Source organism: Giraffa tippelskirchi, chromosome 10, assembly GCF_054371585.1.
Source record: "Giraffa tippelskirchi isolate mGirTip1 chromosome 10, T2T-mGirTip1v1.2.pri, whole genome shotgun sequence".
In the NCBI taxonomy this organism is placed as follows: Eukaryota; Metazoa; Chordata; class Mammalia; order Artiodactyla; family Giraffidae; genus Giraffa; species Giraffa tippelskirchi.
This window is the reverse complement of record NC_137284.1, coordinates 21982775-21996485: the sequence shown is the minus strand read 5'-3', so window position 1 is coordinate 21996485 and position 13711 is coordinate 21982775. Positions and strand designations below refer to the sequence as shown.

The following is a 13711-nucleotide window of genomic DNA, read 5'->3' as shown; positions in this document are numbered from 1 at the left end:
GTAGACAGGATTAGAGAGTAGATCAGTGGCCTCCATGGGGTAGCTGAAAAACAAGGTGATTTGGGGAAGCAATCAGTAGGATTTAAGGATGTAGGAAATGGTTTGGTAGCACTCATCTTTTAGTTTTGAAAAAGAGCCTCCACATTAACTCTGACCCCTCATTCTGTGGCTAATAAACTGAGCACTAACCTGAAGTGCTTTGGTTCCTGTAACAGAAATAGTTAATGGCAAACGAGAGTTGGAACCCTGTTTTGATCTTTCCATTCTGTTGTTCGTTCCAGTAAATTGCTAATATGAAGAGAGGAAGAACGTTGTGGGTGGGGTTATTATGGCCATGAGGATTTGCAATGCCAGTGCTTTGGACGTTTCTGTCAGTAAACATGATTTCTCTTTTTTTGTCGGGGGGTATTAGAGAAAAATTTTGGAAAATTGGAAACAAGGAAAGAGATGGAGAATATGGAGCTTGCTTCTTCCCAGGAAGGTGTTCTGCAGGCCAGCAGCCCCTAATATACTGTGCTCGCCCTGGCTCCAGGATGTGGGAGGTGAACTTTGATGGAGAAGTTTTAAGCACACATCAGTTTAAGAAACTCCTCTCCTCACCACCTCTTCCTGTGATTAATCTAAGGTAATGACTTGTATGTTCAGTAGGATGTATTTGAGGAACTTACATGGGGTAGGGGTTGGGTTGAAACCTCTGACGTTCTATATGCAGTAAAGATTGCAGGCAGACGCTTTACCATAGTAAAGATTTTATCATGCCTTTTAAGAGTGAAGTAGAATTTTTGTTAAAAGGTTCAGAGAAACCTAAAAGTCTTTAATCAATTATTTTTTATACGGTTAAAGCAAATTGAACAAGAGCAAATGCAGTGAACTGGCTCTTGAATTTGTTTTGCAGGCAGAAATTTCCCTGTGTATCGAAAAAGATACTTTTATATTGTGATTCAATCATTAATCATGTTTACTTCCTAGATCAGAACCTCAATATGATCATACAGTTGGATCCTCCCAGGCTTTGTCTTTCCCCAAACTCTTACATCTTAGGTAAGTTTCTCCCTTTGATCCTTAAAAACAAACAAACAAACAAAAACTTCATCTGTTTCTTGTTCAGAGGCAGTTAGCTTTTTAAGTTTGTTTTTGTACTAAATCATTTTTAGAATATCAGGAAACGACTGTGTAAAGTGCTATATATAAGAGGAATGAAAAAAAAAGCATAGCAATACACTTCCCTTTCTGTTTTGAACTGGCCTAAACCACTTGAACACTTTATAGTTGTTGGGTACATCTGACAGTTAGAGCTCAGAGCTATAGATACACACTCTTTCATAACCTCCCCTCCCTGGTGGGATACAACAATGAAAGCAAGCCTCAGACTGAAATCTGCAGCATATGTATGTTTCTTAGCAAGCAGGTGCAAAAGTAGTTGTAGAATTTTGTTCTTGTAAATGTGAAATTTCAGCTCCCTGTTTTTCAGGTGCTTTGCATGAAAGATCTGCTCAAGTTGGATCCAGCCAGCCATATTCTAACATCAGAGTTTAGCCAGCTTTCTAGTTGGGTTAGGTACAAAAAAGCCTACTATTAAGTGGTAGCACAGAGTGGCACTTAGAGCTGTCAGCTGCTGGGCTCGCCAGTTCTTACAGCTTGTTCTACAAGCATGGGAGTGCCCAGTGTATGGTCTGTATGTCTTGAACTTCTCTTATTTCAGCAATGGGATATTATTTCTAATATCCCTTAGGCTAATTAACAGGATCTTTAATGCAGATTCAGGAAACATTCTGTAGAGCTCTTATAGGATAGTCTGGAGTTTGGCTCCTGATTGAGTTTTTTCAAAGGCTAACTAACCTCTCTTTGAATGTAATTAAAAAAACAAAAAACAAAACACTTGAAATGTCAACTAACCGCCCCTAACTAATGTATGTATATGTTGCACTACCTACAATGAAATTTTGGAAGTCAATTGTAAAAAGTGTAACTCTGATAAATCCATAATTCATCCTGAAAGTTATTGGAGAAAGCTATTTATTTGCCCATAGATGAAGCATATTAAAAACTCTCTCTTTATGGCACTTATCACAGTTTATAATTACATATTCAAACATATGTATGCCTATCTTATTCCTAGACAGTAAGGTCCATGAGGGCTTGGTGTCTGTTTTATTCACTGTGTTTTTTTCAGTGTTTGGCATAATGCTTGGCACATCATAGACACTTAAACATTTGTTGACTATGGTGTGATGTGTGGGGTGTAGGGAAGTCCCTTACCCAAGAGTGTGTTTCTTAATGGTAAGGCCACAGTCTGCTTGGTTCTCCTGGTAGTGTTAGTTTTTTGAGTTAAGCTATTTAAAGCTCCCGTTCGAGTTCCTGCCTGGCTAACAAAGCCCTGCATGATCTGGCTCTGCCTACTCCTCAGCTTAAGTAATAATTAGTGCCACTTTGAAGCCTTTCCTGACTCCTCCAGTGGCTTACATTAGACACTTGCTCCCTTACACTGTAGTCACTTTTGTTCATTCCTCCATCACCATCTTTTCTCACTGTACTGTGCATATCCACCCCAGCTCCACATTGTTAGCTTCTTACTGTTGGCACAGTGCTCGGCACATAGAAAGTTCTCAAATAATGACTAAATAAAAAAATCAGTAAGAGGACTTTTTGTTACTTTCCCCCCCCATTTGTGTCATGATAACTTTCACTGTTGATTATGGCAAAGCCTTTGACTGTGTGGATCACAATAAACCTTGGAAAATTCTTAAAGAGATGGGAATACCAGACCACCTGACCTGTCTCTTGAGAAACCTGTATGCAGGTCAGGAAGCAACAGTTCGAACTGGACTTGGAACAACAGACTGGTTCCAAATAGGAAAAGGAGTACGTCAAGGCTGTATATTGTCACCCTGCTTATTTAACTTATAAGCAGAGTACATCATGAGAAATGCTGGGCTGGAAGAAACACAAGCTGGAATCAAGATTGCTGGGAGAAATACCAATAACCTCAGATATGCAGATGACACCACCCTTATGGCAGAAAGTGAAGAAGAACTAAAGAGCCACTTGATGAAAGTGAAAGACGAGAGTGAAAAAGAGTTGGCTTAAACCTCAACATTTAGAAAACTAAGATCATGGCATCTGGTCCCATCACTTCATGGGAAATAGATGGGGAAACAGCGGGAACAGTGTCAGACTTTATTTTTGGGGGCTTAAAAATCACTGCAGATGGTGATTGCAGTCATGAAATTAAAAAAGACGCTTACTCCTTGGGAGGAAAGTTATGACCAGCCTAGATAGCATATTAAAAAGCAGAGATACTACTTTGTCAACAAAGGTCCATCTAGTCAAGGCTATGGTTTTTCCAGTGGTCATGTATGGATGTGAGAGTTGGACTGTGAAGAAAGCTGAGCGCTGAAGAATTGATGCTTTTGAACTGTGGTGTTGGAGAAGACTTTTGAGAGTCCCTTGGACTGCAAGGAGATCCAATCAGTCCATCCTAAAAGAGATCAGTCCTGGGTGTTCATTGGAAGGACTGATGTTGAAGCTGAAACTCCAATACTTTGGCCACCTCATGCAAAGAGTTGACTCGTTGGAAAAGACCCTGATGCTGGAAAGGATTGGGGGCAGGAGGAGAAGGGGACGACAGAGGATGAGATGGCTGGATGGCATCACTGACTTGACGAACATGAGTTTGGGTGGACTCTGGGAGTTGGTGATGGACAGGGAGGCCTGGTGTGCTGCGATTCATGGGGTCGCAAAGAGTTGGACACGACTGAGTGACTGAACTGAACTAAACTGAACTTTCACTGTTACACCCACGAATCTCACTAGGAAATCCCAGAAGGAAGCAAATTTGTATATTTAATTTCCTTTTGGGTGCACTGATAATCACTTTCCTGTTTTTAACTTAAAAATATTGAAGAAAAAAAATTTGTATTTATTTACTTGGCTGTGCTGTATCTCAGTTGTGGCACGCAGGATCTTTGCTCTGCATTGCGGGCTTTTTCGTTGTACCGTGTGAACTCTTAGTTCTGCATGTGGGATCTAGCTCCCTGACCAGGGATTGAACCTGGGGCCTCTGCATTGGGAGCTGGAGTCTAAGCCACAGGATCACCAGGGAAGTCCCTCCCTTCTTTAACTTTTTAAACAATGTTGTTAGGCTTGTGTCGCTTTGTGTTTATTTTAAGGGGGTGAAGGCTGTATAAATGACAAAGTCTCAGCTCTTATGTAAGTCCTCCTCCCCTGCCCCAGCCCATACCTATTTTTACGGAATTTTTCCAAGCTGAGTATGAAGTTCAGTATCAAAACCATGATCCTGTATCTCTGTATTCAAGGATCTTCTGGTCTGATTTTTCCCCCCTCTGGCTCCTAAAGGCAACCTTCCAATTTTAGTTTTAACTATGGTTCTGACCATTTCTTTCTTCTTTGTGACAAAGATTACTTTCCTGTAGGGACAGTGATGTGATCTTATATTAGCAAAATGTTTCATATTTGTGTGATGACCCAGTTCCTGTTAAATATCACTTTTGGTTTCGTAACCACCTGGTACCTACCATTTGTAGTGCACTTGGAGGCATAAACTAAATAAAAGTCCCTGTTCTCAAGATCATAATTTTTGGAGAGATATAGTTTATTTCTAGAAACTGTTTAACAGCAATCAAAAGTAAGAGTTGTGAGTGATGGCTGAGGGCTATTGGGGAGGATTTCAATGGGGAGTAAAACTGCTGCTAATCCTTGAGAGGTGGTTAGGATGAGAATGTTATATGTGGAGAATGCTCTGACCAGGAACAAGAAGTAGGGATTACCAGTGGTGTATAAAAAAGCAATAGCAGCCTGGAGAGAGTAAATGAGATCTATGAGCAAAGGAGTATAGAAGGAAATAAGCCAAGATGGAGAGTGCCTGAGGACTGGAAGGGGAGGTGGATGAAGAAGCAGTGTCCAGTCTAGGAAGGTGAGATTCAGGAAGGAAGGAACAATTATGCAGGCTTGGCCCCTGCTTGGGGCTCCAGAAGGAAAATGGAGAAGGAGGTTATTGGGTTTGACAGCTCGAAAATCTGTGACTTTTCAAGACTATAGATAAGTGGAATGTTCAAGATTCCAGATAACAGTGGGTGCGTCATTGAAGATCAGTGAGGGTAGAAGTAGATTCTGTGAGGTGTGGAGAAAAAAGTCCAGAATTTGGACCCAGACTCCTTGGGATACATATGGACTCTTGTATATTCATGCTGAGTGGCCTTCGACATATTATTTATCTCTCTGGGCTTCAGTTTTTCTTTTTTACAAGATAAGAATAATGCTTCTATCTTGATTAGTTGCTGCAAGGTTAGATATTGCAGGTATAGCCTTTAATAATAATAATTAAAAAAAAAAAAACTCCCAGAGTTGACTGGAAGTTTTCAACCTTTTATTGCTCACATAAGACTAAGGACATCAAAGTATTTCCCTCCCTAAAAGTAGCTCACTAGAGCAGTGAGGAATGGTAAAATGTTATGTTAAGTCTTTGTTTTAAATGGGCCCCTGTCATACCAGATATGGGAGGTTTAGCTATTTTAACAAACATCAGGTAAGATATCAGCCTTTTATTTTTGTAGAAGGTATTTAGTGTATCTGAATTTTTCCCATTTTGGCATCACGTTATGTTATCTTTCAGTGGGCTCTTGTCACAGACAAAAAAGAGGTGATAGGACATGATTAGCTGAATTAACTGTTGGGTTTTCTCTGTATAGGCAGATTTTGCTTTAATAGCTAATAAGAGGGTCTGAATTCAGGGAATTATATCATAAACTTCTGATTCCAAGCAAACTAGAATTCTCTTGACCTCTTCCATGTTTTCTTGCAGTGAGCATTGTGTGCTGACTTGGACAGAAAGAGGAATTTATATTTTCATCCCTCAGAATGTTCAAGTTCTTCTTTGGAGTGAAGTCAAAGGTAATTATGTTTTTTTTCCTTACATAATTTTTAATTGCATGCTTGTGAAAGATTTAATTATTGTAGGAGGATTCTCTTGCAGTGTAAGAAGTAGAAAGTAGAAAGAGGTGACATTTCTTTTAAAGATTAACATCATAGATGTATTCCATTATAAGGTATTTCCCAAGTATACATTTGTGAATTTATAGTTAGTTATTTTAAATAAAATTTTCATTTATTCTTAAGTATTAGCAACCACTGCTAAGGATTGAATGGGTTAATTTTCCCCCTCTACTTACCCTTAATCTTTATCTCTGTTAGAAACCTTGCTTTAACTCCTGTGGCTTAATAATTTGGGGTTGACATATTGGGGAATCCCTGAGTTAATAAACACTCTTCATGTCCAGTACTTTTGCCTAGAGAATCCCATGGACAGAGGAGCCTGGTGGGCTGTAGTCCATGGGGTCGCAAAGAGTCGGACAGGACTGAGAGACTTCACTTTCACTTTTCCCTTTCATGCATTGGAGAAGGAAATGGCAACCCACTCCAGTGTTCTTGCCTGGAGAATCCCAGGGACGGCGGAGCCTGGTAGGCTGCCGTCTATGGGGTCGCGCAAAGTTGGACACGACTGACGTGACTTAGCAGCAGCAGCATGTGCAAAAAACGGTGGGGGGCAGGGGAGGGGGGAGTTTGAAAAGTCCTTGTGGGAACAGTAGCTATTTTATGTGGCTGAGGCAAAGACTATCAGTCGCTGTATTCTTCTGGTTTAAACCAGAAATGGAGGAAATAAATCTAGCATTTTTAGGATGATTGCCCAGAGATTGTATCTTGATTTACAAGTCATTTTGTACTTTGTAAAAACATAAAAAAGATAAAGGAACCATTATCTCATGATCTGATCAACATTGATTTCTTGTAAATTAAGTTTCCTGAGGGTCTCCTAAAAGCTAGTGTTTTAGATTCTTTCATGATGTTCTGCCAAGACAGGTATATTTTTAGGAACAGTTTGTTGATTTACATATGCATTAAAATCTGTTCATTGACCTCAAGTTTGTTACTCTCAGAAATGTGATAGTCTGGTCTCAAAAGTGCCCTCTTTTTAAGTGCCCTTCTTTTCACAAAAAATAGCATTTTTAAATATAGGATTTTAGATCAGACAGATGTTCCTCTTATTCTTGATCTTTTTAGAATAGTGTCTAAAATATGATTTTCTCATAGAAATGAAAATATAAAAATAGAGGGGAAATTTGATGAAACCAAACCGTATAAAATGAATTTATTAAAGTAATTTCATTCAGTCACAAAAATGGAAAAGAAATATTTGGTTAGCATCCTGCATGTTTACCCCTGTGGTTTTTGTAGATATTCAGGATGTGGCTGTTTGCAAGAATGAGCTGTACTGTCTCCACCTGAATGGGAAGGTCTCACATCTTTCCCTGTTGTCTGTGGAGCGCTGTGTGGAACGTCTGATAAGGAGAGGCCTGTGGAACCTGGCTGCTCGAACTTGCTGTCTTTTCCAAAATTCTGTCGTTGCCAGCAGAGTGAGTCAGGAGCTTACATGTTCATCTGGGTCGTTAAGATCATTCTGGCTTGCGGGATTATGCTACACAGTTGCTTGTATTTATTAGTCTGCAGGGGGCTTCACAGGTGGCTGAGGGGTAAAGAATCCGTCTGCCAATGCAAGAGACGTGAGTTTGACCCCTGGGTTGGGAAGAGCCCCTGGAGGAGGGCATGGCAACCCACTGCAGTATTCTCGCCTGGAAAATCCCATGGACAGAGGAGCTTGGTGGGCTATGGTCCGTAGGGTTGCAAAGAGCTGGACACAACTGTGCAACTGTGAACAGCACATTAGCCTGCAGATTAAGCAGTAATAAATCCCCAAAGGAAGCATGACCTATAAATCTGGAGTGGGGAGTGGGGGTGAGAAAAACTGTATGTGTGTGTGTTAGTCACTTAGTCATGTCCTACTCTTTGTGACCCTACGGACTGCAGCTCTCCAGACTCCACTGTCCATGGAATTCTCCGGGCAAGAATGCTAGAGTGGGTAGTCATTCCCTTCTCCAGAGGATCTTCCCGATCCAAGGATCAAACCTGGGTCTTCCATGTTACAGGCAGATTCTTCACTATCTGTGCCACCAGGGAAGCCCCAAAATAAAATATACCCACAAATTTATTTTAGTTTCAGTCCTTGTATTAAGTGAAATTATTATGTGTGCAGTAACTCTTAATTAAATGGTTAATTCCTAAGAAAATTCTCATAAAGTCTTTTACTAGCTTTTAAAGCCCTTTTAAAGCACCTTTGAGGTTTTATGTTCTATGTTAGACCTCTGTCAATGTATTGGCAACTTGAATATGGAATTAGTTACAAATGGAAAGCTCTCCTATTGGGTTTCTACTTGTCGTTTTTATTAGGGAAGAAAAACTTTAACTGTAGATAAATTGGAACACTTGAAATCTCAGCTGGACTTAACAACCTATGGTGATCTAATTTCCCAACTGGAAGAGTTGATCTTAAAATTGGAACCTTTGGATTCAGCCTGTAGCAGTAGAAGAAGTTCCATTTCATCACATGTAGGTATTTGCACTTTTTGAAAGGTTTTGCTGTACAGTGAGATGTTCTCCATTAGGTTGTCCTCACTTACTTCCAGGATCCCAAAACTTAGCTTCTTTCCAATGATTATACTGAAGGGGAGGCGGCGGGTGTTAAGAGGGGGCTTTCTTTCAGCTCTTGGACAGCTTTCTGAAGCACTTTTTGTGTGTGTCTTAGAGCTGCGTTTTGTTTTGTCATTGTTTATTATATCTTGTTTGAAAATGTACATTATGTAGCCTCTAGTACAAGTTAAGTTGCCCCTAGTATGTGGTTTCAGATGCTCTATGTTAGCTTGAGTCTCAGGGCAGCTCAGGATTGTCTCGTTTAATCCTCATTCTCGCGGCCATTCTTCGTGGAGACCGGCTAGAGAAATCTGGTCGCATGATGCCGCAGGCACGTGAGAGGGACCTGGCTGCCAGGTGCTTAGACCTTGCTCACCATTTTGTTCTACTCAGCCATAATTGTTATTAATGACTTGTTTCTTTTAGTGTTGATTTTTTTCTTTAAAGAGCTATAGCGTGTTTTAAACATTTTAATTTTTCTTTAATTCTTTTTCTTTTTAGGAAAGTTTCAGCATCTTGGACTCTGGTATTTATCGTATCATTAATAGTAGAAGAGGCAGTCAGTCAGATGAAGACTCTGGTTCCCTTCACAGCCAAACGCTCTCAGAAGATGAGAGACTTAAAGAGTTTGCCTCACATCAAGAAGAGGACCAACCAGATCATTGCTGTGGCTCCCAGGAAAGTGAAGGTGAGGAAAGGAAAGTGTTTTTATTGATTGCTGATGTGAAGCAGTTATTTTCTGTGGCTTCTTTTTTTTTCTCTACAAGGTGTTAATAATTTTTACTAAGTTGATAGACTTTCCATCCAGACTTATTGATCTCTTCACCATTAGAGGAATGGGTTTATGTTTAGTTGGAATTTTTCCCTCTCATGTTTAAGCTTAATTTGGTAAAGTTCCTAATTTTGATCTTGTATTAAAGTGCGGGAAAGGTTAAGAGAGGAAGTCATTAACCAAAAGAGTGGAACAATTTTATCCTGACTAACCGAATTATTTTTCATTAGGAATGAAAAATTACTACAGTTTTGGGGGTCATTGCCTTCACTTTTCGATGTTCAAGTATTCCTGTGGCCGAACTCTTGAGAAGAGATTAATAGAGACTCTAAACTTCCTTTATGACTATGGGGATTCAGGGTTAGTAGGAAAAACTAAGGTACCTGTCTAAGTGTTTTATATGTGGACCATCTTGGGCATCTTGTAAACCTGTGTTCCACTCATTTGTATTTGGGTCAGTTGTGATTTTGGTATTGAATCTTTTATTTCCTTTGGTTTATTCATTTCAGAATTTCTTTAAAGATTAAAAAACTCTTCATGTGATTAGATTTTGTTTCTTTTCCCTGATTCCATTCATCCAGACAACGTTTCTCACGCATCAGTGATGTTTGAGACGGATAAAAGTGAAACTTTTCTCCCCTTTGGCATTCCATTATCATTTCGTTCTCCGTCTCCTCTTGTGTCTCTTCAGGCTGTCAAGGAAAGGTAGGCTCATTAGTCTTGTCATTTAACCCCATTTCTGGTTTTATTTCTGTTGTCGTGTTAGGCATGTCTGTGCTGAGAATAGAAAGACATTTTAAATGATTTAAAAGGAAGTCACTAGGTTATTCCTCATAATAACCTGTTATATGAAGTTGTTAACTTCTCATTTCAATTTTGGGGAATTTAACTACCCTCAAGATTGTTTGAGCAGCTGGATATTTGAGTTGTTACAAATGTGTTTCCCACCCCCACCTTCCCCCCCAGACTGAGCAAAAGTTTAAAAATCTTTTTTTCCCCCTCATCCCTGATAGGAAAAGTTTCCACATAGCATTAGTCATTTCTTAATCATTTCTCAGTTTGGGCTCAGAGTTGGAGACTCCTGAGAAATCTTTCTAACTACTCTGTGGGCCTGGGATTGACCATGAAAGAGAAGACTTTATGCCAGGGCTGCTAATCTGAGTTCTACTGGATACATATTTGCTTTCCAAGAAGGATAAATGTGACAAGTTAGCAGCTGAGTTTCATGAAGAAATTCTATGGCTAGGATGATCACATGCAGAAACATTGCAGGCACAGCTGGAATTAAAGACCTTTTCTTTAGGGCTGAATCAAAGTAGTTTAGTAAATGATGTGCATCCTTTTTATATTATAAAATTTATGTGGGCCTTATATGAAATATGTAGTTTGATTAGGGAAGTTGCAATAAACAGAGTCTTGTTAGTAAGTCCCAGTTCCCTTCAGAGACTAATAGGAACACAGAGAACTCGTGTACTGAAATTTTCGTTCTTGGCCGTAATGAAACCTTTTTCACGTTAGTTTATTGGTATTTGACTTCCAGCGTTTCCAGCTTTGTGCGTAAAACTACTGAGAAGATTGGCACCCTTCATACAAGCCCTGATCTGAAAGTGAGACGAGAACCTAGGGGTGATGAGCAGTCCTGTGAAGAGGATGTAAGTCCAGTCACTTGCCCAAAGGAGGAAGACACTGAGTAAGTTGTTGCTTAGAAGTCTGTATAAATTCTAGAGGACATAGTTGTCAGTTTGAAGAGAACCATAAACTACATTTTTTTAAAGAAGAAGGCACACAATAACTCTCTTCATTGTAGATTGTGTAGCTTATAAAAATTGTAAATACTGCAAAGTAAGTATTGGAAAATAACATCAACCAATAGCAAGTCTGTTGAGACGAGATTTTTTTTTGTGGCCGTGCCGTGCAGCATGCAAAATGTTAAGTTTCTTGACCAGATATCAAACCCATGTCCCCTGCACAGAGTCCTAACCACTGGACCGCTAGGAAAGAATTCCCGAGACAGAATTTTAATTGAGCGCCTCTTCTGTCTTTCCCCTGAACAACTTCCCTCCCCTCCAAATCTCCTCACACGTTTAGGGTGTTAACAAAGGAGTATTAGGATAGGGTGACCAAGGATCTAGGCTGTGTTCTGATTCTGCTTCTGACTAGCGCAGTGACATTGGTGACGAATGCTCTCTGGCCTGTAAGATGAGAGCTTTGCCATCGATGTCGTCGTGTGTCTTCCCGTGATATGCTGGAGGCATAGTCCTTGTGTTATGGAGTTGCAGCAGAGCTCTTGGACTGGCACAGTGTATCTTATCTTTTCTCTGGTTTTTCTCATAGTTCAGGTGATCTGGGCATTGGAAGTACACGAGCTCAGCATCCCCAGAAACTGAGATAGACCCATGGGGCCAGTGTGTATTGGACAGACAGATGAGATAAAAGGGTGTTACCCTTAGATTAACTTAGTTATGAAACCATATATATAAATATCGGAAAAAAGTACAGATAGTGCTGTGGCATTTGTATTTAAGGCAGCCCTCAGTCTGACCTGAGCCCACCGTTCCAGCCTCATTTCTAGCCACATCCTTCTAAGCACTTGAAGTTCTAGTCCTTTCAGAGAACTGGGTGTGTACACCTCAACTGCTTTTCTTCATGCCGTTTCTCCCTGCAGTATTTTCTCCCCTTATTTCCTAAGGGAAATACTACCTCCTCGGGGAAGCTTCTCTTGATTGCCTGTGTGCTGTGCTAAGTTGCTCAGTTGTGTCTGACTCTTTGTGACCCCATGGGCTGTAGCCTGCCAGGCTCCTCTGTCCATGGGATTCTCCAGGCAAGAATACTGGAGTGGGTTGCATGCCTTTCTCCAGGGGATCTTCCTGACCCAGGGATTGAACCTGTGTCTCTTATGTCTTCTGCAGTGGCAGGCAGGTTCCTTACCACTAGCCCCACCTGGGAAGCCTCTTGATTGCCTAGTCAGAGTAAATATTCCTTTTTCTGTGCCCAGAGCACAGTGCTTATTCTGCTCTTTAGCATTTATTTTGTTCTCTTTTGTAATAGAGTTTTTTTTTTCATGCCTTTCTTTCTGACTTGAGCTTACTCATCTTGAAGCCACTGACCATTTTTTTTTATACTTGTCTGTTTGCTCTGTGTAACATTAAGTACAATAGCTACCATATAGTGAGCACTTAGAAATATTTACCCAAGGAAGTTCTAATCCCCTGTAACTTTTTTCATACTTTTCTAGAGGAAAAGAAGAAATAACTAGTCACCCTCCAGAAGAGGACAAGTTCCAAGAGCTCAAAATTGCAACAGCAGAAGCAATGTGAGTATTTGTGAATGAAGTTTTATAGTAAGTGAGAATGACTTTTTGAGATCATCAGTAATGGTCCTGAGACAGTATGGGGCAGAGGTAGCTTTGCTGGGAACTGATATTCAAGAATAAGTGCTAAGTTAATGTTCTTTGTGTTGTCTTTATACCAAGATCATTTTTGTTTAAAGAGTTGAAAAAAATATTGAAAAGTAACATTTATTCAGATACGTAATGTTGTCTCTGTTAGGCTTATTTAACGTGAAACAATTTGTTTTTGAAAACCACATAAAACATAAGTTTCATACTTGCCTGTCTTGTATAGGACCAAGCTACAGGACCCACTGGTTTTGTTTGAACCGAAGTCCCTGAGAATGGTTTTACGGGAGTGGCTTTCACAGTTAGAAAAGACATTTGCCATGAAAGAGTTTTCAGGCATTTCAGATACTGGCAGCTCATCCGTGGAATCAAACCAGGATATGCTATTGCTTGATGAGTCAAAAAAGGAAATATTAGATGAAGAATATGAAAAAGAAGAAAGGGACTCTTTAGACAATGAAGAAGCTATTGATCAAACAGCAGGTGAATCTGTAAATAGTCTGAGGGAGCCCTTGGATGATGACCTTTTTCAAGTATGTTCTCCTTGGAGTATAGCAGACAGTCTTCAGAAGGATCTGGCTGAATTGACAACATTGTGTTTGGAACTGAGTGTATTGAATTCTGAGATCAAAAGTGCGAGTGGACATGGTGACCACACTTTGCAACAGTGCTCTCTTGAAATGCTGACTTGTCAGTTCCTAAAGAAGTACTTTTTTCTTTTGGATTTGAAAAGAGCAAAGGAGAGCATCAAGCTGAGTTACCCTAAAAGTCCTTGTGTTTGGGATACTTTTATTGAAGGATTGAAAGGTAATAATCAGATTGCCTTACTAAAGATAAAAATTTGTATAGAGGACAATAGTATGTTGACATTTTTAAGTTTAAAGAAACATATTTAAGTAGAAAATCATCTCTGTTCTGGTCAACCATCCATTTAGTTTTTTACTCAGTTTAATTTTGTTTTTCTGTTGAGATTGTTTCCTTTTTTAAAAAATTGATCTACA

At 39.8% G+C, this 13711-nt stretch overlaps 1 protein-coding gene across 18 annotated transcripts in view; it reads left to right on the top strand.

Moving 5' to 3' along the window:
• The window catches only part of HPS5 (HPS5 biogenesis of lysosomal organelles complex 2 subunit 2), a 43605-nt gene that overhangs the window by 13893 nt on the left and 16001 nt on the right, over window positions 1-13711 (top strand). For all 18 annotated transcript variants that reach the window (XM_081533656.1, XM_081533648.1, XM_081533659.1 and 15 more), the window contains 10 exons: window positions 413-625; window positions 970-1041; window positions 5822-5910; window positions 7252-7430; window positions 8302-8460; window positions 9043-9229; window positions 9895-10018; window positions 10854-11003; window positions 12549-12626; window positions 12937-13517. In XM_081533656.1, the coding sequence (XP_081389782.1) occupies window positions 413-625; window positions 970-1041; window positions 5822-5910; window positions 7252-7430; window positions 8302-8460; window positions 9043-9229; window positions 9895-10018; window positions 10854-11003; window positions 12549-12626; window positions 12937-13517 (1832 nt within the window). The remainder of the gene's footprint in view (window positions 1-412; window positions 626-969; window positions 1042-5821; window positions 5911-7251; window positions 7431-8301; window positions 8461-9042; window positions 9230-9894; window positions 10019-10853; window positions 11004-12548; window positions 12627-12936; window positions 13518-13711) is intronic.